The 21990-nt window shown below is 44.2% G+C and overlaps 1 protein-coding gene across 10 annotated transcripts in view; it reads left to right on the top strand.

Annotated features, from left to right (window-relative positions):
- The window catches only part of CACNA1B (calcium voltage-gated channel subunit alpha1 B), a 495135-nt gene that overhangs the window by 242974 nt on the left and 230171 nt on the right, over positions 1-21990 (top strand). For all 10 annotated transcript variants that reach the window (XM_077467940.1, XM_077467939.1, XM_077467936.1 and 7 more), the window contains exons 9-11: positions 11464-11579; positions 16005-16061; positions 20088-20177. In XM_077467940.1, the coding sequence (XP_077324066.1) occupies positions 11464-11579; positions 16005-16061; positions 20088-20177 (263 nt within the window). The remainder of the gene's footprint in view (positions 1-11463; positions 11580-16004; positions 16062-20087; positions 20178-21990) is intronic.

The raw sequence follows: 21990 nt of genomic DNA, 5'->3' as shown, positions 1-21990 counted from the left end.
CTGTCTGCCATTACCAAAACTTATGAGAAATATCTTTAATGGGAGGCTAAAACATAACTTTTTATTTATTTAAAAAAAAAAATAGACTTTAAAGTGGTACTAAAAGGCTATTTGCCTTCTCTGCAGGGCCGTCTTTAATATTGATTGGACCCTGGGCAAAAAATTTCTTAGGGCCCCCCATGCAATTTTGCTCTCCACCTTCTCTGAGACATACAATAAATAGCAGCTAGACTTAAAATCAGTTTACTGTATCAGATCAGGCAGCGATTGCGATTGGTTGCCAGAGGTTACAGCATATCATTACTACTTACTGACTGGTTGCTAGAGGTTACAGCACACATTACGGATCACTGATTAGTTGCTAGAGGTTACAGCACATTTCTGATTGTTGATTGGCTGCTAGAGATTGCTGTACAGTAATCTCCACACTGCAGGGGGGCATGATATACCTATGAATTACATATCAATGCAGTTGGCCTCAGCTATTTACATGTAAATAATGGAATTCATATGTAAATAGCAGTGACATGCATATCTAAACACAGGTCTATAGGCAAGTCATCTGTACACAGCAATAGGGCAGAGCTGGGCAGTATTAGTAGCAGCACAGGACTAAAACTTCAAGGGACAAGGGAATGTAAACTGGGATAGTTGGCAAGTATGAGGCAGCTGCTTTGGGCCCCATAACAATGACAAGGCAGGGCAAAAGGAGCAGCTGCCCTGGGCCCTAAAGACGGCCCTGCTTCTCTGTGCAACGATATTGCACAGACAGGTCCCCTTTTCCTTCTGCCAGTTCGGTAGTCTCCACCTTCCTTCGGGTGCCTCCTTTTGCAAGCCGGGTGCTAAGATGGCACCCACATATGCGCAATCCCACCGGGTCCCCAGCTGGGCTGTGTGCTTCCATAGACCTACACAGCAACAGTAAGTTACGCTCCCCGCTCCCTCCACACAAGAGTTGACTGACAGCAGTAGAATTTCTGGTGTCCTCAGAGAAGTGAAGGTAGCAGTGCTATAGCCAGAGACAGCAATGGAGCAGTGATATAGAACCAGGTAAGTGTTCAGGGATGGGGGAAGGTAGGCAGGTATTGGGGCATTTTTTTTTTACCTTAATGCAGACAATGCATAAATGTAGAAAACAAATAGCCCTAACTCTACCTGAAGTGGTACTAAAGCCTAACAATAAAAATATTGCTAGAGGTTCTGTCAGGTGGCCGGATTGTGGCCAGCGGGAGTGGAAGTTTTTCTGGCGTCAGAGTAAACATTACCACATTTGGCATTATAGGGAGGAATAGTATCCCCTCATTGGTATCATTGGGAGGAATAGTGCCCCATTGTTGGTGTCAGTGGGAGAAATGGTGCCCCATTGTTGATGTTACCTGGAAGAATAGTGTCTTAAATCAATGGGGGGGAATAGTGCCCCAAGGGCAGGGCTGTCTTTAATATTGATTGGGCCCTGGGCAAAACTTTTCTTGCCCCCCCCCCATGTAGTTTCGCTCACCATCTGCTCTGAGACATACAATAAATAGCAGTTAGTCTCAAAATCAGTTTACTGAATCAGACCAGGCAGCTATTGCGATTGGTTGCCAGAGGTTACAGTGTATCAATACCGCTCGCGGACTGGTTGCTAGAGGTTACAGCACACTTTAAGGCTCACAGATTAGTTGCTAGAGGTTACAGCACATGATTTCTGCTTGTTGATTGGTTTCTAGAGATTACTGTGGATATGACCTCAGGGGGCCATGATATACATATCAATGCTGCCGGCAGCCGCTATTTACATATGAATTCCGGTAATTTACATGTAAACACAGGGTCTGCAGGTGAGTCATCTTTACACAACAATATGGCAGAGCTGGGCAGCATTAGTAGCAGCACTTCACACTGAGATATCGGGACACAGCACAGGATTAAAACCTCAAGGGACGAGGGAATTTAAACTGGGATAGTTGGCAAGTATGAGGCAGCTGCTTTGGGCCCCACAACAATGACAGGGCCCAGGGCAGCTGCCCCTTTTGCCCTGCCTTAAAAACGGCCCTGCCCAAGGGCCAGATAAAAGCAATCAAAGGGCCGCATCTGGCCATAGTTTGGAGACCACTGGTCTATGAGAGGGGTGTCAAACTCAATCTAATTGTGGGCCCTATCAGCATTATGGTTGTCCTCAAAGGGTATCTGCAGATATCTGCCATGGTGTTCTATCTGAACAGCCTCCAAACCCTCCTTTTCAATTGGCATAGAATTTAATTATTCTCATAATAATTATAAGCAGTTGTCTAGAGCACCCCCCCCCCCTTTTACATCAGATGTCAGGAGTCCCCCACCATCCCTTACATCACAGTGCCCCTCCTGCACCATGTGCTACTGCCGGGAAGAAGCTAAGGGCAGGGCTGGGAAGAAGAAAGTGCGGGGTCTAGAGGAGGGATGGAGTCAGCTGCCGGAGTCTGCTGAATGCTGAGACCAGGGGAGGTGGAGACTAGTGGGTGCTACGGGTGCACAGAAAGGGGCAGGACCTGCAGGAGGAGTTCTGTCTTCCTCTCTCCTGCCAACTGCTGGGACAAGATGGGGGGTGGTGACGAGGGGGTTGGTGGAGCTGCAGGAGAATGCGAGAGCCACATGAAATGCCCCAGCGGTCCAGATATGTTTAACTCATGTGGTCTGTGATCAGTGCTGGGACAAGGTCTTCTAGAGCCCAGGGCGAACATGTCAAACTGTGCCCCCCCCCCCCCCAATATGTATGAGTATTATGTGGCAACAAAGATTCTCCTCAACAAAAAAACTGAGCACTCATCCTTTTCACTCCCCCAAGCATAATTTCCCCTCCTCCCAGTACAAATGATTCCCCCATTCTGAAATCCCCCCTCCCATCACAAATCTTTGCCCCCCCCCCCCCCCCAAAAAAAATCATCTCTCTCTCCTAGCAAAAATTCCCTACCCCTAAAAATTCTCCCAGTATACATCATCTCTCTCCCCCCCCACTGGAAATATCCCCCCCCCCAAGCACAAATCCTCTTCTCTCATTCCCCTTCCCCACACAAAGCCCCCTAAATTAACCTCTTAGCATACCCCCACAAATTTCCCCTCCTAGAACAATACTTACCCTCTGCCACCCTCCAAGTTCCCCCTTCCAATAAAAATTCTCTCCCCCCCCCATCTGCTTGCGGTGGCCCTTTCACCTCACATGGTACCACAGTGCCCAGGGCAGCCGTCCCCTTCTGCCCACCCCTTGTCCCGGCCCTGTCTGTGATGATGAGGAATCAAAAAGCCCCAACATTTTCAGTACCAAGCGGAGTACAGCCTTCTCAAAACCGATTCAGGATGAAATTTGAGACATGCAGATACATTCTAACATTTTAGGATAGAGACCAAAGCCATAGAGGCAATTCCTTATTTGCCCCTGGGGTTAGCTTTTTGTCAACAGCTGATTTACACCACTGATATGACCTCATATTAGACATTTACTCTAAACTGCATACGTAATTGTTTTTAGGCTTGTTAGTTTCCATGCACTACACTGATGGTGGCCATGTTGGCTCGCCTTTTCATTTTTTGTGAAAAGGTGGATTCTGTGCAGACTTCTGGAAAGGGTAGTGAACACATTACAGAAGCAGATAGATAAGAATTTGGGGAAGTCCTGTTTGCATAGAGAGTACTGCTGCCATGGATGCTAGGACAATTGTTTTGTCACTTAGGCCTGAGTCACACTGATGCGGTTCAGAACTCACAGCGAATTCTGTGCAGTTTCCGCACCGCATAAAAATTGCACCCCGGTTCATGCAAACTGCTGTGGGTGTGTACCCCGAAATCAGTTTTCAAAATGCAGTGGGATTTGCAGAATCAGATTACATGGGTGTGAACACGCATGCGATCCGATTCTGGTGTGGCAAAAAGAAGGGGTCCTTTTGATGCGGATTGCGGTCATACAGAAGGCATGACTCAAATCGCACTGCTGCAGAATCGCATGTGATTTGAACAGGAATGTGGTGTGATTCCTGTCCAAATCGCATGCGGTTCCCCACACTGCATACAGTGTTTAAATGGAAAGGTCAGTTATTAACATCCAACTACGAAATAACTTGTGGAACAATTGCATGCTAGAAAACTTTTAATTCAGCTTCTAAAAATATGTATTTGCCAAGCTTGACTGAATGTTGGTTCCAAAAATATTTAGTAAAAAAAAAAAAAAAAAAAAATAGTTTTTGTAGGGCTCAATGTTTCCTAAAGCCCTTGTACACACGGTCGGAGATTTCCACAACCAAATCCGTCGGAATTTGTCCGTCGAGTCTTGTCCGAAACTGTTGCATACACACGGTTGGACAAAGTTGGCGAAAAATCCGATCTTTCAGAACGTGATGACGTAATTTCGTTACGATGGGACTACATTCAGGCTAGTAGCCAATAGCTTTGATGTAGGAATTTGATCTGAGCATGCGTGTCACTTGGTCCGATCAAAATTCTCTACACATGATCGGAGTATGTCCGATCGAACCAGTTGGTCGGGAAATATTTCCAACATGTTGGAAAATTGGGTCCAACGGATATTCCGACGGAATCAGTCCGATGCAGACCACACACAGTCGGATTATCCGACAACACGGTCCGATAGGACACATTCCGATGGATTCTCTGACCGTGTGTACAAGGGCTTATAGATTCAGGAGAAAACTAGTTACTGATTAGAAGTGAAGAGGCGCTCCATTTGGTGTTCAGTGGAAGGACCAACAGGCTTCATATCTGGCTGTAAGATTCTCCTGTTTGTGGCAGATTTCGGTGAACCTGTAGCGGATTATCTGGGGTCATTTATTGCAATAATTCCGCTATGTGATCACACATGACCCGAAAGGGATGTGGCAGATTCAAGAATCTATTGTAGGGTTCTTCCGATTATTTCTATCACATTTCTGGAACCGATTGTTCCCTTATCTCCAAAGAAAAGGAAGAGCGACATCCATTGCACGTTCTTCGCACGCGTTCATTGGAGGAAAAGTTTAGTGCCGGGTCCTGACGCTGCAAAGGGACCAGCAAATCTCTTGCCAGTTCTTCTTCAGACACCCGACAGTCTAAAGCTGCCATTTAGATGATGTTACTCTGTTTTCTACCTCTCCTCTGGGAACTCAAACACCCTCTCTAAGGAGGACGAGAGAGAATTGCCTTTGTTTGTCGCCATTGTTGTCATCCCCCCCCCCCCCCCGCCAGTAAGTCTTGTTTGCCGGCGACTCTCGGAGTGACCTATCACTGAGCCCCACGGGGGGTAGACATCATAGCACAGGATCACACCGCTAGGCTGAGCCGCGACTCTAAATTATTCATCATAGAGAGCAGAGGATGACACGCGTCCAACGGTCTCTGTTCTGCTTTCATCTTTGTCTCCCTGCACAGCTTCTCCCGTTATTTCCTTCTCTATTTTAGTCCTCTTTCATTTCCTCTAAGGCGCTGCAATTATTATTTTTTTATCATTCCATTAAAATCAATCTGTCGTCTTACTGACCTCGCCGGCTCACATTTAAAAGTCTGGGCCATGGGTGTAACGAGATGCGACCTGGCCCCACAGAGATCCTTTTTAGGGCTCTTGGATCTCCAATTTTCATCTTAAAAGGAATCTTTTTTTTTTTTTTTTAAGTTTATCACTTTGATATATACCACAGTGCCCTTGTCACTTGATCCCATTCCCATATAAAACATTTCAGGTTTTTCTAACCTTTACCTAAAAGGAGCTTTTTTAATGAGTATTTCATATTTTGAAGGCTTGTCACTGAGTACTTTTTATGATTTCCTTTTATTTTTTGTGGATTGTTCCTCTATTGGCCAACTGTAGATTAGGCAATCAGTTGACATCCTTGCTAAACCATCTATTCTAGACAGTTTGTTGTTCCTTATCAGCCCATGCACACTGCTAGATTTGCACTGTGGAGAAGAACAGTAAAGTACAGTCACTATGCAGCACTAATAATGTTACCCATAGACTTGAGATAACAGTTACAGTCCGCCCGTGTGTACGCGGCATTAGGTGTATGGCGTACTTAGTCCGTCGAAACACATTTCAGCGGACAGTCCGCTCGTGTGTGGGCTTCAGCGGACTTTTTCAGCGTGCAGTCTGGCGGACTAAGTATTTCGGATTTTTCGAAATTCTGTCCGTCGTACTTTGGTTTCAGCGGACAATCCGCTCGTCAGTAGGCTAGTTCGACGGACTAAGAATGGCGCATGCCCAGAAAGGATTTACACAGTGGAAGGGTGCTTTGCTGTGTATTGAAATTCCTATTTCTAGTCCCGTCGTACGTGCTGTACACGTCATCGCGCAAGCTTTCGACGGACTGTTTGTGCATCCGTGTGTGGTCAAGTCCGTTCAGTCGAAAGTATGACGGACTGTCCGTCGGATTGTATGACGGACTAAGTACGCCATACAATCCGCTCGTGTGTACGCGGCATTAGATAGTCTGGGTATGTCCAACATGGGGCTATCCGCTTGTGTATTTAATCACAGATTATATATATATTAATATAAATATTATATATAGAAACAAAGCTTTAATATAATCTTTCAATATGTATTTCAAAGGGCATCTCCACCCAAAAGTGATATTTTAGGTATAGGTGACCATGCGTGGGAATGAGCTGGTTTCTTATATGCCTTTAATACTACATCAACTAGATATTCCCAACCAGTATTGGGGGGGGCGGGGGGGGGGACACTTCATAGGAAGAGGAAGCCCCAGGAAAGCATTGATATCATTTCTCTGTAACAAAAATGTTTTACCTACAGGATTCTACATTCCTTCACTTGTGAACTATATTTGCAGCATGCTTTAGCGCCTGACAGTTGAGGTCGTGACCCAGCACATAGGGCTTGGGAGCGGCAGACAACTTCTTTACGCCTCTACTGTTCCTGTCCACTTGGGGAATTTTGGGTGTCCCCACCTACTTTTGTCTGCTCCCGATCCTCCTGCTCTCCTTACCTTGAAGAAGCATCACCATCACCATCACCATTGATGTTGGACACAGAGGGTAGATATGTTATTATTCATGCTATTGTTTATTGTACGGAACTGGTGATTTGGGGTCTATACTTACCACCTCAAGCCCCAATTCAGTTGATTTACCATATAGTGGCACGCCTGACAGCCTAATCTACTGATCATATCTTGATTTTGGGTGACTTTTAAACAGGGTTCCTGACCCTGACATTGACAAAATGGCCTCGGATGATACATCCCATCTTATGGCTTGAGCTGAGGCATCCCATCTACCGATGTTTGGAGATGGGGAACCCCACTAAACTGATGTATACCTGCCACTTGGCCACCCCTTTTCCCGCGTTGACCTGGTGTTTTCAGGGGGCTCTGTTCTGCCTAAGGTCCGGGAAATCACTATTTTTGCTACGGGGCATATGTGCCTCTGGAAGACGTCATCTGTGACGAAACGGCGTAGGGAGGAGCGATGTGCTGACATCACTGCATACCGCGCTGGACCCGGAAGACACGTGCAGCGCCGAAGAGGCGGCCGGCTTGTTGATTTTAATTGCAGCGCTTATATGAAAGAACGTTTGCAAGTGCAATTCTTTTATTTAATAAATATTTTGTGTAAGAATTACACTATGGAGGCATTTTTGTTTTCTACATGGGGGATGAATACTGCCTAGAATACCTTGGTACCATCTGGGACGCAGTTGTGGGGACTACCCTCCTGACTCTTTAAGCAAACCCCTGTCTGTGAAAGAAATTACAAGCTCCCGTAGATCTCCCTAAAAAAAGAGATCTCAGAATCTGGTAAGCGACGGTGTGAACAGTGGTGGAGGATCTTTTCCTTGGAATTTGTCACTGCTTTCTGGGTGTTTCTTTTGTGTGATGCCACGATTAACAGATTACTAAAGATCCAAGCATATTTGGTGGACTTTATTTTTTTGGACCGGGTTTCCGGGACTTTATTATTTCTTTATTGTTCAATCAATCGCTTGTTTTACTTTTGGATTATGTCATTTCACTGATAGTGAGACATTAAAGTGATGAATTTAAACAAAGTTTATTTGTTTTCAATGGCAATTTATGTAAAGTTTTTTTTCAGAGCAGCTAATAGGTTTGGAATTGTTATATTGGACCATGCCCCTGTACTTATGGAGATTGTCTAGATTTTGGTTGGCTGACCCGAGGGTTGAGATGCCATACAGACAGAATATGTCCAAATACCGGTCCCTTAATGCACACATAATCGTTCCTTCAACTACCTTTCAAGGCCTTCACGAGAGGATATTTGCAGAACAATATAAGAGGGGTCAGGAAAGATATAAGAGCTGAATTTGGGCAAGCGGAGCATAGAGTGTTGACTTTAGAACTTGCCTATACATAAACTCCGGACCCCTCTGCTTACTCATCTCTACAGCTAGTCCTTAAAGAGGTCATGCTTCTTTGTACCACTACAACTAAAACCTTCATCAATCCCAAGCAACTGTTTTCTCATCTCACCTGTCACGAAAGGTTCCCCCCTTGGCAACTAACAAGGGTACTAGAGGCTTTATCTGGACACCCCTTTGGACCCTTATGCCGCGTACACATGACCGGACTTTGACGGACTAGGTCCGACGGAACAAATCCGCCAGACAATTCGATAGTGTGTGGGCTTCATCGGACCTTTTAAATCTAAAGTCCATCTGATTTTTAGACAGCAAACATGTTTTCAAATCTTTCCGACGGACTCGAATCCGGTCGAAAAAATCCGTTCGTCTGTATGCTAGTCCGATGGACGAAAACCGACGCTAGGGCAGCTATTGGCTACTGGCTATGAACTTCTTTATTCTAGTCCGGCCGTACGTCGGAATCCGTCGGACTTTGGTGTGCTTGTGTGTGGCCAAGTCCGTTCGTTTGGAAAGTCTGTCGGAACTCTGCTGAAAGTCCGTTGGGAAGACTGACGGACCTAGTCCGTCAAAGTCCGGTCCTGTGTACGTGGCATTAGAAAAAATGTCATTTACATTTTTGACCTTAAAATTAACTTTCCTCCTAGTGATTACTACAGCTAGAAGAGTAGGAGATTTGCAGGGTCTATCTATTAAAGCAGTGGTCATCAACCCTGTCCTCAGGGCCCACTAACAGGCCAGGTTTTCAAGATAACTGAAATACTTCTCAGGTGATCTCATTTGCTGCTCAGTGACTGCAGTATTCTAGTCTGCATCTCCCCAAGGTAATACAGAAAACCTGGCCTGTTAGTGGGCCCTGAGGACAGGGTTGATGACCACTGTATTAAAGAACCCTTTTTGTTGGTCCTACCAGATAGGATCTCCCTCAGACCAGATCCTTTGTATCTGCCCAAGGTGTAATCAGCTTTTCCATAGTACACTATGGACACTATAACACTACCATCCTTTTGCGAAAAACCCTAATAATGGGGGGGGGGGATTCCATTGCTTAGATGTAAGGCGATGCCTTCTCACCTATCTACGAAGGGTTAAAAAATTTAGGAGATCCAATCACCTCCTAATCCTATTCTCTGGACCAAGAAAGGGACTTCAGGCTCTAAAACCCTCAGCCCGGGTTCTCACTATAACCCGCTGCAGAACGCACAGGAGCGCTGTGCGTCCCTGTTCCCCGTTTCAGGGACGACTCAGGGCCGATTCTATGACTGGCTCCGTCTCAGGGCCGAATTCAAAGACGCACGCGTTTTTTTCTGCATTGCGCTCCGCAGCCGCCCCGGAGATATGTGAACTGGCTCCATACAGCTAATCACACCGACTCACGTGATCACGGTATGAACAATTATATGTGAGTGGGTACGAATAGCTGTAGGAGCCAGTAGCCTCCCATTGCTTTCTATAGGGCTGCCTCTGGCAGCTAATCGCGGGAAACTCTGCTAGGGTTCTCTAATCCAGTGATTCTCAACCAGGGTTCCTACAGAGGTTGTAGGGGTTCCTTCATCATTAGGCAATTTATACCTCTCAGATAAGTTCCCACTGACACCAGTGATATTTTTAACTATCTGTAAGGAGGTAATTCTTACCAATGACCACAAGTGTAAGGACCATTCTTTCTTAGCCCTTGTAAACACGGTTGTACATTCCGACAACCAAATCCGTCGGATTTTGTCCGAAACTGTTGCATACACACAGTCGGACAAAGTTGTCAGAAAATCCGATCGTACTTAACGTGATGACGTTATTTCGTTAGGACGGGACTACGTTCAGGCTAGTAGCCAATAGCTTTGGTCTAGGATTTTGATCTGAGCATGTGTGGTACTTTGTCCGATCGGAATTCTCTACACATGATCAGACAAAGTCATGTTGTCGGAAAATTTTATAACCCAGCTGGATTACTTGGTCGGTCGGATATTCTGACGGAAACAGTCCGATGGAGCCCACACACAGTCGGATTATCCGACAACACGGTCCGATCGGACACTGTCCATCGGAATGTCCGACCGTGTGTACAAGGGCTTAGAAAGCAATGGGAGGCTACTGGCTCCTACAGCTAATCACACCCACTCACGTGATTACGGTATGAACAATTATATGTGAGTGGGTACGAATAGCTGTGGGAACCAACAGCCTCCCTTTGTTTTTCAATGGGGATGCCTCTTGCAGCCAATTTCAGGAACCCTCCGCTGGTTATCTCGCATCTAATTGCCAAGCGGTGCATTTGCAAGTGTGAATGCACACTTTATCCGGGGGGGCGGGGGAAGAGGTGTTAGATGCACTAGCAGATTTAAATACATTCACAAACTGAAGCCAAACTCCAGCTAACACTTAATAAGCAGTTACAGCAGCATTTATTTTAGTTTTGGGATAAATGATTTACGTAAATGAATTAAAGCTGATTATTGTAAGTACCTCTGTCAGGTAAATGGTTTGTCTCAACCCGCTAAACCGCTACATCTTCTGGACAGCTGACGATTCATACATGGTTAAGGACGCGGCAGCCGGCTTCCCGGCCCAATCCCTATCAGCCAGCTAATGGTAAAAGGCGCTGTTGGCCACTTGCTACAAAAATCCACATCTGAATCACAGCTAAATTGTAGCTGAGCAGCTGCTTTGGAAATTCGCAGTGAAAATTTGCACCGGACATGTGTGAACCTAGCCTTAAGGAACATCAAATAATTAATTAACTCCTATAATACCTGCACAAAAATCTCAGCAAAATCATTGAAAGTTGAATTGGGCTTTAAGACTTTAGTTTTTTTTTTTTTTTTTGTGCAAAAATTATGAAAATACCACATAAAAAGTGTTAAACTAGCAACATACTACACCAAAAAATAAAAATACATCTCATTAATAGCGTCCCCGTGAAACAGATGAAACTTTCCCACAGCCACTTGAAATATCAGTTTTGCATTGATTGACTGATCACAAGTACAAGCTAGTATTGTTTCTGATTATTTATTTTTTTTTTTCAGAGATTTCAGTTTTTGTTAAAATACAGTATTTTTCTTTTAAATGATATTAGAAATCGCCTTTCTATAGTCACTCTCAGAAAATGTGTGCTTGCTTTGTAGGGAGTTTGCAAAGGAACGTGAGAGGGTGGAGAACCGGCGGGCATTCCTCAAACTCAGGCGCCAGCAGCAAATAGAACGTGAGCTCAATGGCTACCTTGAGTGGATCTTCAAGGCAGGTAAGCTAATTGTATCTCAGCCTTGTATACTCAAATACAACAGATTCTATTCCTAACTCGAGAGTTCAGGGGGTAATAATATATATATATGTATGTGTATGTATATGTGTATATATATGTGTGTAAATATATATATATATATATATATATATATATATATATATATATATATATATATATATATATATATATATTGTGGTGCCAGGAAGGAGCTGGCCTGGCTGCAAAGCAAAATAGCTCCTAGATGGTGACCTAGTGGTTTCCACTGTGGCCTGGTAGCACCGGGGTCCTGCGTTCTGTTTCCAGCGTTCCTGTGTAGGTTTTCTCCCACAGTATAAAAACCATACTGTAGGGTCAAAAGGCTTCTGAGAACATTAACCCTTAGCCCTTGTACACCCGGTTGGAGATTCCGACGGAATGTGTCTGATCGGACCGTTTTGTCGGATATTCCGACTGTGTGTGGTCTCCATCGGACTGTTTCCGTCGGAGTATCCGACGGACCAAGTTTTCCAACTTGTTGGTAAAATTTTCCGACAACATGATCCAATCGGACTTTGTCCGATCGTGTGTAGAGAATTCCGATTGGACAAAATGCCACGCATGCTCCGATCAAATTCCTACATCAAAGCTATTGGCTACTAGCCTGAACGTAGTCCCATCGTAACGTAATAACGTCATCACGTTCTGAACGATCGGATTTTCCGACAACTTTGTCCGGCCCGTGTGTATGCAACAGTTTCGGACAAAATCCGACGGACAAAATCTGACGGATTTGGTTGTCAGAATCTCCGACCCGTGTGTACAAGGGCTAAGAGGGAATGTTAGATTGCAAGTTCCTTTGGTGCAGACGGTAATGTGAAGGGTTCAGTGTTCTTAGTACAGCACTGCAGAATATGTCAGTGTGTGATTGATTAGGAGGGCATTATACAGTAGCTCTATTAATGTATATGTGTAATAAAAATAGAGTGTTAGCTCCTTTGGAGCAGAGACTGATTTGAGTGGTTGGGTGTTTTCTCTTCGGCACTGTGGAGAATTCCAAAACGATATACATTTATAATAACACTATAAGCCCTTGTACACACAGTCGGATATTCAGACGGAAAATGTCCGATCGGACCGTGTTGTCGGATAATCCGACCGTGTGTGGGCTCCATCGGACTGTTTTAGTCAGAATATCCAACGGACAAAGTTTGAGAGCTGGGCTATAAAACTTTCCGACAACATGATCCGATCCGATGTCTAAACTGCTGGCAACAAAAGTGAGTACACCCCTAATTAAAAATGTCCAAATTGGGCCCAAGGTGTCAGTATTTTGTGTGGCCGCCATTATTTTCCAGCAATGCCTTAACCCTCTTGGGCATGGAGTTCACCAGAGCTTCACAGGTTGCCACTGGAGTCCTCTTCTCCTCCTCCATGATGACATCACAGAGTTGGTGGATGTTGGAGACCTTGCAATCCCTCCACCTTCCATTTGAGAATGGCCCACAGATGTTCAAACAGGGTTTAGGGGTAAAGAGAATGGAATAGCCAAGCATGTCTCCAGACCTAGTTTCTTTAGCAACGTAGTGGTCAATCGGACAATCGGAATTCCGGCCAGAAAAAGACCGATGGGAGCTTTTCATCGGAAAATGCGACCGTGTGTACGCTCCATCGGAATTTAGCTGTCCGAATTTCCGCCAGCCAAAAATTGATAGCATGTTCTCAATTTTCCCGATGGAAAAACTTTCTATCGGTAATTCCGATCGTGTGTATGCAATTCCGACGCGCCAAAAAAATCACGCATGCTCAGATTCAACTACGAGAGAGAAGCTATTGGCTACTGGCTATTGAACTTCCTTTTTCTAGTCCCGTCATACGTGTTGTACGTCACCGCGTTATAAATGATCGGAATTTGATGTGACCGTGTGTAGGCAAGACAGCTTGAGCGGAATTCCGTCGGGAAAACCATCAGAGCTTTTTCCGACGAGAATTCCAATCGTGTGTACGCGGCATTAGAGGTGTGTTTATGGTTGTTATGTTGGAATACTGCCCTGCGGTCCAGTCTCTGAAGGGAGGGGATCATACTCTGCTTCACTATGTCACAGTACATGTTGGCATTCATGGTTCCCTCAATGATCTGTAGACCCGCAGCACTCATGCAGCCCCAGACCATGACACTCCCACCACTATGCTTGACTGTAGATGAGACATACTTGTCTTTGGTGGCAACCAGGTGAGGAGGACACACATGCTTGACACCATCTGAACCAAATATGTTTATCTTGGTCTTGGTTCCAGTAATTACTTGGTTCCAGTAATCCATGTCCTTAGTCTGCTTGTCTTCAGCAAACTGTTTGCAGGCTTTCTTGTGCATCATCTTTAGAAGAGGCTTCTTTCTATGACGACACCCATGCAGACCAATTTGATGCAGTGTGCGGCGTATGGTCTAAGCACTGACAGGATGACGCCTCCCCACCCCTTTAACCTCTGCAGCAATGCTGGCAGCACTCATACGTCTATTTCCCAAAGACAACCTCTGGATATGATGCTGAGCACGTGACCTCAACTTCTTTGGTGGACCATGGCGAGGCCTGTTCTGAGTGGAACCTGTTCTGTTAAACCGCTGTATGGTGGTCTTGGCCACCGTGCTGCAGCTCAGTTTCAGGGATCTTTATGTAGAGCAACAATTCTTTTTTTTCAGATCCTCAGAGAGTCCTTTGCCATGAGGAGTTATACTGGTCACTGGAAGTACGAGAGAGTGAGAGCGATAACACCAAATTTAACACACCTGCTCCCCATTCACACCTGAGAACTTCTAACACTAACGAGTCACATGACATCGGGAAGGGAAAATGGCTAATTGGGCCTAATTTTGACATTTTCACTTAGGGGTGTACTGACTTTTGTTGCCAGCGGTTTAGACATTAATGGCTGTGTGTTGAATTATTTTGGAGGGGACAGGAAATTTACACTGTTATACAAGCTGTACACTCACTACTCTACATTGTAGCAAAGTGTAATTTCTTCAGTGTTGTCACATGAAAAGATATAATAAAATATTTACAAAAATGTGAGGGGTGTACTCACTTTTGTGAGATACTGTATATAAATGTATAAAAATAATGATAAAAGTGTGTAACTTTGCTGGGGACATTAGATTGTAAGCTCTTCTGTTGCAGTCCTACATTGTACAGCACTGCAGAATATGTCAGAGCTATATAAATGCTTTATTTAGCCATTTTATCAGCCCTTGCACACAGCTCTGAAGCTACCGCTGCTCAGCGTAGTCACCTGGCTGCCTTTTACTGTATTTGACCTCAGAATCCTGTGTGGTTTCAGTGGCCGCTATTGGAATCCATTGGGCTGCAGAGGGTGGGCTGTGATACCCTAAAAAAAGTCAGACAGTGGTGCCAAGTTCTAGAATCCCTGAAGCTGTTGGGCAGTACGTGGAAAATAAATACTCGGTGGGGAATTCAGAACAGAGCGATTCTTCCCGTCAGTACTGGAGTGTAGAGGTTTCCCACATTTATCTGGAAATTGAAAAATTCCTTTGCCTAGACCCAGTATATACACAAATAATACTTTTAGGCCCCTTTTGCGACTTGTCCTGCAACTTGGGACTGCAAAGTCACATGACAAGTTGTACCCTATGATTTCCAATGAGTGCCATATCTGTGCGACTTCAAAGTTGTACCTGCACTACTTTGGTCCGACTTTGATGCGACTTGAGGTCCGTAGACCTCAAGATTACACAGGCTTTGCTTCGAGTCGCGTGACTTTCAGGTCGCACAAATGTGAAAGGGGCCTTAAGGTTTGATTCACACTTATGGCATTTTTAGTGCTTTTTTTTTGCAGATTTGCACTACAGTCCATTTAAAGTGGTTGTAAACCCTTACAACACACTTTGGCCTACAGGTAAGCCTAGATTAAGGCTTACCTGTAGGTCCAAGAAATATCTCCTAAACCTACACGGTTTAGGAGATATTTGCCAAAAGACAGGCACTGCAGTCTACGCCGCATGCGCCGTAGACAGCGGCGCACATGCGCACTGAGCGCGGCATCCGTGCGCATGCGTGGGAGTGACATCATCGCGGCTTCACCGAATGACAGCGGCGGAGCTGCGAGACCCCACCAAGAAGGTGGATGCGCCGGACTACAGGGGGACAGCGGTGACTTCGCTGGCTCCTGTGTCAGGTAAGTGACACATAATGGACTACTATGCAATGTGATGCGATGCATAGTAGTCCATTATGCTTTGCCTTTGCAGGGAATGAAAGAGGAAGTAACACCCATCAGGGTTTACTTCCTCTTTAACATGGTTTCCTATGGAACACGGTCTGTAGAGCAAATCTGCAAAATGCAAAAAGCACTAAAAATGCCCTAGGTGTGAATCCAGCCTTACATCACTTCTCACCCTTATTCTCTCTGCTTTATTTTTCTTCGCAGAGGAAGTCATGCTTGCAGAAGAAGATAAGAATGCTGAGGAGAAATCCCCCTTAGATGGTAAGATGGGATTGCTATTACATCACAATATCTATTTAAAATAAAAGCATCTGTAAATGTCAAGTTTAAAAAAAAATATATATATATATATATATATATATAATTTTTTTTTTTTTAATCCAGAGGATAATAGCGCAACACTGGCCAAAACTATTTTTTAGTTACATATAGATATGGAGAAGGATTTGAATCAATGGAATTTTATTGCTGTCTGTGTCCTCCTTGGAGAGATTTTTTTTCTCACTTCCTGTTGTGTCACAATAGTGGAAAGTGAGGGGAAATCTCTCCATTAGGGAGAGACCGCAAAGAAAACCCAATAGCCTCCCTGGCTTTATACGGGGCCGGATTATGAGCATCATGGGCCTGGCGCTGAGGATTTTGAAGGGCCATTTTTATGGTTAATAAATAAAATTAAACACAAAAAAATGTTTCTATTATAATAAATTATGTATTTTAAACAAACTGCTCATTCACACTGTATGTGCAAGAGAACCCGTTTGGAAAAAAAAAATGTATAAATGTAAAACTTGGGCTTATTCAATTATTTGTTGCAATCTTTTATTGTTTACATTGTTATTTATTTATTTTTTTTACAATTGAACTTTTTTTCCCACAATGCTTTGGGGGGGGGGGGGCAGTGGAGGGTGCCAGTAGAGCAGCATTTTTAAAAAATATTTTTATTTCATTTTTTTTATTATTTTTTACAATTTCATTTTTTATTTTTAAATGCATTTGGGGCTGAGTTTGGCAGTGGGCGGCAATCAGTAGGGCAATGGCAGTGCCCAAATGGTCAGTGCAACCCTGCTGGGCCTATATTAGAGTAGGGGCCTGGAGCTGCAGCTCCAATAGCCCCTACGTTAATCTGGTCCTGGCTTTATACACTCTTAGTGTTTTCTCTATTCTGTAAATACTGATTGCAAAAACATAAAACAACATTAAAAAAGCCAAAAAAAACTGCTATGACTTTGATTTCTAATTAAATAAAACTTGCTTATTTAAAGTCATAATGCCTTTTATAGCAAACGTATTGTATGTGGTTTGTGTCTGAATACACTTAGGGTCCTTTCACACTGACGTCCCGTTCAGGCCCGCCTGTCAGTTTTTCAGGCGGACCTGAACGGGTGCTCCATAGAGCTCTATGGAGCGTCGGATGTCAGCGGTGACATGTCCGCTGACATCCGACCCGATCCGATCCGAAAAAGTGTAACGGAGGAAAAAGCTATTTTTTCCATCCGTCTGCGGATCGGATCGGGTGACGACGGGCACTGCGGTCCGTCATCATCCGATCTCCCATAGGGGAGAGCGGCGCTGTGACAGGTCCGTCCCTGCGCAGTGTGCAGAGACGGAGCTGTCATCTCCCTGCTCAGCGGGGATCGGCGGAGTGATCCCCGCTGAGCAAACGGATATCCACGGGGCGGATCAGAACTGATCCGCCCCGTGTGAAAGGACCCTTACTGTTTACTGAATGTTATTATTGCAAACAGATCTATGCTCAGACAAAAAAGTTAAATAAGAAAAAAAAATGTAAAAAAGGGGGGCAGACTAGATGGACTACTCAAAATGCTCAAATGATCAATTTCTGTTGAGCATGGACTGCTACACACTTAGTAAAATTTGAAATTTTGATTAGTGTATGGCCAACTAAAGATTTCCCTGTCCATTCTAGGGGGGCGGAGATGCTGTGCAATATCACTGCAGAACAGGCAGCATAGTAACCCTGTAAAAAGTACAACTGATGTCTCCTGTAAACAAGTCTTAATGAACTTACTATGTGATGCACAAACCTCATAAATTCAGGGAAACGTCATCTTCTGTGACTAAGCCAAATTATCCATCGCTTGCGTCTCCCAGACACTGCAGCTCACAACGGGAGGGTTACACCAATAGCGGTAGTGGGAGGAACAAGGTGTGGCCAATGTTCCTGATTGACACGCTGCAGTGACAACGCTGATAGCCGCACACCCTGCATCATCTCTTCTCACTGTAGTGCAAGTAGGCACAACCTACATGTGAGTAACAACTCTGCTTTGAATTCAGGAGCAGTGCAGCATCCTTGCCATGGCGTCACAGGAAGCTGCATTAGGTGGACTTCACCAGCAGGATCAACAGGTATTTATGGGACTTTGCAGGGGGACTAAGAGAAAACAGTGAATGCAGATGCCCTTATAAATAAGTGCTACAGGGCAAGTTTTAGTACAAGGCATTGGTTCTATAGAACAATAAATGAAAATTGAATAACGACAAATAATACAGATTTACCCCCAGAATCAACAATAAAAATATGTTAAAGGGGGGCTCTGAAAAAACGAAATCTGCCATGTTAATGCTACTGACAGGCTGTCCGTTTTTTATTTTGTCCATAGTTCCACTTCAATTAGTTATTTTTGGGTCTGGCATAAATGTTAATCAGGGACCTCCCACCAAAAAAAAAAATTTAAAAAAAAATGGCGTAGGGTTACCCCCAAAACAAAAAAACACATTAAGCCCTTATCCCTAACCAGTTGCCTACCAGGCATTTACACCCCCTTCTTGCCCAGGCCACTTTTCAGCTTTCAGCACTGTCACACTTTGAATAATAATTGCGCGGTCATGCTACACACTGTAACCAAGCACATTTTTTATAATTTTCTTCACACAAATATAGCTTTCTTTTGGTGGTATTTAATCACTGTTGTTTTTTTTACAACAAAAAAAAGGACAAACAATTTTGAAAAAAATACGGTTTTTACTTTTTTTCTGTCAGTAAATTTTGTAACTAAGTCATTTTTCGCCTTCACTGATGTGCGCAGATGAGGTAGCACTGATAGGCTGAACTGGTGGTCATTGAGGTGGCACTTATGGGCACTGATGAGGTAGCACTAATATGCCGCACTTATGGGCACTGCTAGGTGGCACTGATTGGTGGCACGGCTAGGCGATACATATGGGCACTGATGGCCATTGATTGACAGCAGTGATGGGCATTGTTGGGCAGTACTGATAGGCGGCACTGATTTTCGTGTAGGTTTAGGAGATATTTCTTGGACCTACAGGTAAGCCTTAATCTAGGCTTACCTGTAGGTCAAAATGGTTTGTAAGGGTTTACAACCACTTTAACAAGGGACACCAACATAGTTGTATCTTTGATCTTAAAAATTACGGGATAATGGTGTTGTGGTAACTTGCCCAAAAAAATAAAAAATAAAATAAAAAGTAAATAATATTATTCTTGATATCACTGGAAAATAAAAGCCTTTTAAAATACATTTGCCATAACTCCATCGGTTATCACCAGCAAAGGAGCGCCATTATTATCCCGTTAAATAAAGAAGAAGAGAATTGCGCGCTGCATTTTGAGATTTCAGAATTTTCCACGTCACAAATGTTAATTCTCCATTACGAACGCTAGTTTGGAAGACCGACCGCACCCGGCTCGTCCTTGCTTCCGAGCATGCGTGTTTTTTTCGTTGGGACTTTTGTCCGACGGAACTTGTGTACACACGCTCGGAAAATCCGAAAACAGACATTTGTCCGTGGAAAATTTTAAAACCTGCCGTCCAACATTTGTCCAATGGAGCATACACACGGTCGGATTTTCCGCCAACAGCCTGTCATCACACATTTCCCGTTGGAAAATCCGATCGTGTGTGCGCGGCTTTCGTCTGTTTGGTGAATAGCTGCATATCTAATTGCTCCTAGGCAGGGATAGATTTTTTTTTAATTACTCAATATACAGGAGTGGAAGCTGTTTTCTTCTTTTTTTTTTTTTTTAAGTTTGTATCATGGACGAGCGTTTGTCCGCCATGATAGCTTGTGGAAGACATGGCTGTCAGTCCTGTATGATTGACAGGTCATTTAAACAGTTTTCCATCTTATGAGGTGTTTTAATCCCACTAGTCACTTTTAATTTTCTGCTCAGCGCAGAGATGCACACAGCCCGAGTCTTCCTCGTTACTTCCATGGCCCGACGCATCCGCACACAGGAAACGGCTACGTTGTAACATGCTGCAATGTAATGAATAATATATCTTCTCCTCTTCCTCCTAGTGCTGAAACGAGCTACCATTAAGAAAAGTAAAAACGATCTCATCCACGCAGAGGAGGGCGAGGATCACTTTAACGATATCTGCTCTGTAGGTGAGTTTTCCATCCTGTGGTTACTGTTTTAGTGACATTCTCAAGATGAATCTTCTGAGTTTCCAAGCCCTGGTAGGTCATCTAAAGTCATGCTGAATGTATTACCTAAAGCGGCCATTCTCAACCAGGGTTCCTTCAGGAGGTGGTTAGGGGTTTCTTGAGCTGTGGCTGATTTACCTCCTGTTTGATGGTGCCGACATAGTTCTGAGCCAAATACCACTGGCCCCTCCAAGTGGCAGACACCAATGATCTTTATAGCTCTCTGTAAGGGGGTCATTCTTACCACCACTGTAAAAAAAGGGCATTGTTCCCACTGACCCCCAATGAATGGGTTTTATCAGGGGTTCCCCGAGACCTGAAAATTATTTTAAGGGTTCCCCTAGGGCAGTGTTTCTCAAATCCAGTCCTCAGGCCCCCCCAACAGGTCATGTTTTCAGGTTTTCCATTATTTTTCACAGGTGATGTGATCAGTTTCACTGCCTTAGCAATTACCACAGCTGTTTCATCTGAGGGAAATCCTGAAAACATGACCTGTTGGGGGGGCCTGAGGACTGGATTTGAGAAACACTGCCCTAGGGTAAAAAGGTTGAGAAAGGCTGACCTAAAGAGTAGGTAGCAGGGATAAATGTGGTCACACATGTTAAAGTTCACTTCTGGCTAAATAACTAGTTATACAAAAAGGTAATAGCTAAAAAGTTTTACCTGCAAAAATATTTGTAATCCATTTCGGCCAGCTTTACGATTCACCCAACTCTGCTTTACTGCTAAGATTCACCCGGCTCTAGCTTCACAGCAGAGATTCTTCAAAATCAGTAGACATGTGTGATTTGGTTTGTAACAAATTGAATTGATCCGAATGTATGAATACTAATGCCGCGTACACACGACCGGACTTTTCGAGGGACAAGGTCCGACGGACTGTCGGCGGAGTTCTGACGGACTTTTTCCGAATGAACGGACTTGGCCACACACAATCACACCAAAGTCCGACGGATTTCGAACGTGATGACGTACGACCGGACTAGAATAAGGAAGTTCATAGCCAGCAGCCAATAGCTGCCCTCACGTCGGGTTTTGTCCGTCGGACTAGCATACACACGAACGGATTTCTCGGTCCGGCGGAGTTCCAGTGGAAAAATTTAAAACATGTTCTATTTCTAAAGTCCGCCAGATTTTTGGCAAGCAAAGGTCCGATGGAGCCCACACACGATCGAATTGTCCGACGGACTCGTTCCGTCGGACCTTTGCTGTCAAAAAGTCCGGTCGTGTGTATGCGGCATAACAAATTTGTACGAAGATCTAACATTCGAATAGCCGAAAGAACCAAAAATACGAAAATTATGAAATTGCGAATAAGCAAAATAACGAACATCTGAAAATACGAATGGACAAACTTACGAAAATACGAGACTCTGAAACAGTAAAATAAAGAAAATATGGCATCTATAGCAAATGATTTACATTTTGTATTTTCATTCCTTTGTCTGTTCATAATTTCGTATGTTCGTATTTTCATTCGCGTGTTCGGAAATTTCGTTTCTTCGTCCGTTCGTGTTCTCGAATCGTTCTTTTGAATGTGCATTGTAAGTGTATCTTAAAGTGGGGGGCCCCGATAAAAAAAAAAAAAATTATTAAAAGTCAGCAGCTACAAATACTGCAGCTGCTGACTTTTAATAATCGGACACTTACCTCTCCCAGGGTCCTGCGATGCGGGGGAAGGCAGCCCCCCTCGTTTACCACTCCGCTCGCGGCGCCGTCATTCTTACTGTGGGCACCCGGCTGTGGCTTCACAGCCGGGCACCCACTGCGCATG

This window comes from Lithobates pipiens, unplaced genomic scaffold (genome assembly GCF_037356315.1).
Source record: "Lithobates pipiens isolate NorthernLeopardFrog02 unplaced genomic scaffold, aLitPip1_a1.2 Scaffold_11, whole genome shotgun sequence".
NCBI classification, from domain to species: Eukaryota; Metazoa; Chordata; class Amphibia; order Anura; family Ranidae; genus Lithobates; species Lithobates pipiens.
Note: the sequence above shows the minus strand (reverse complement) of the source record. Positions and strands in the feature narration are given on the sequence as shown.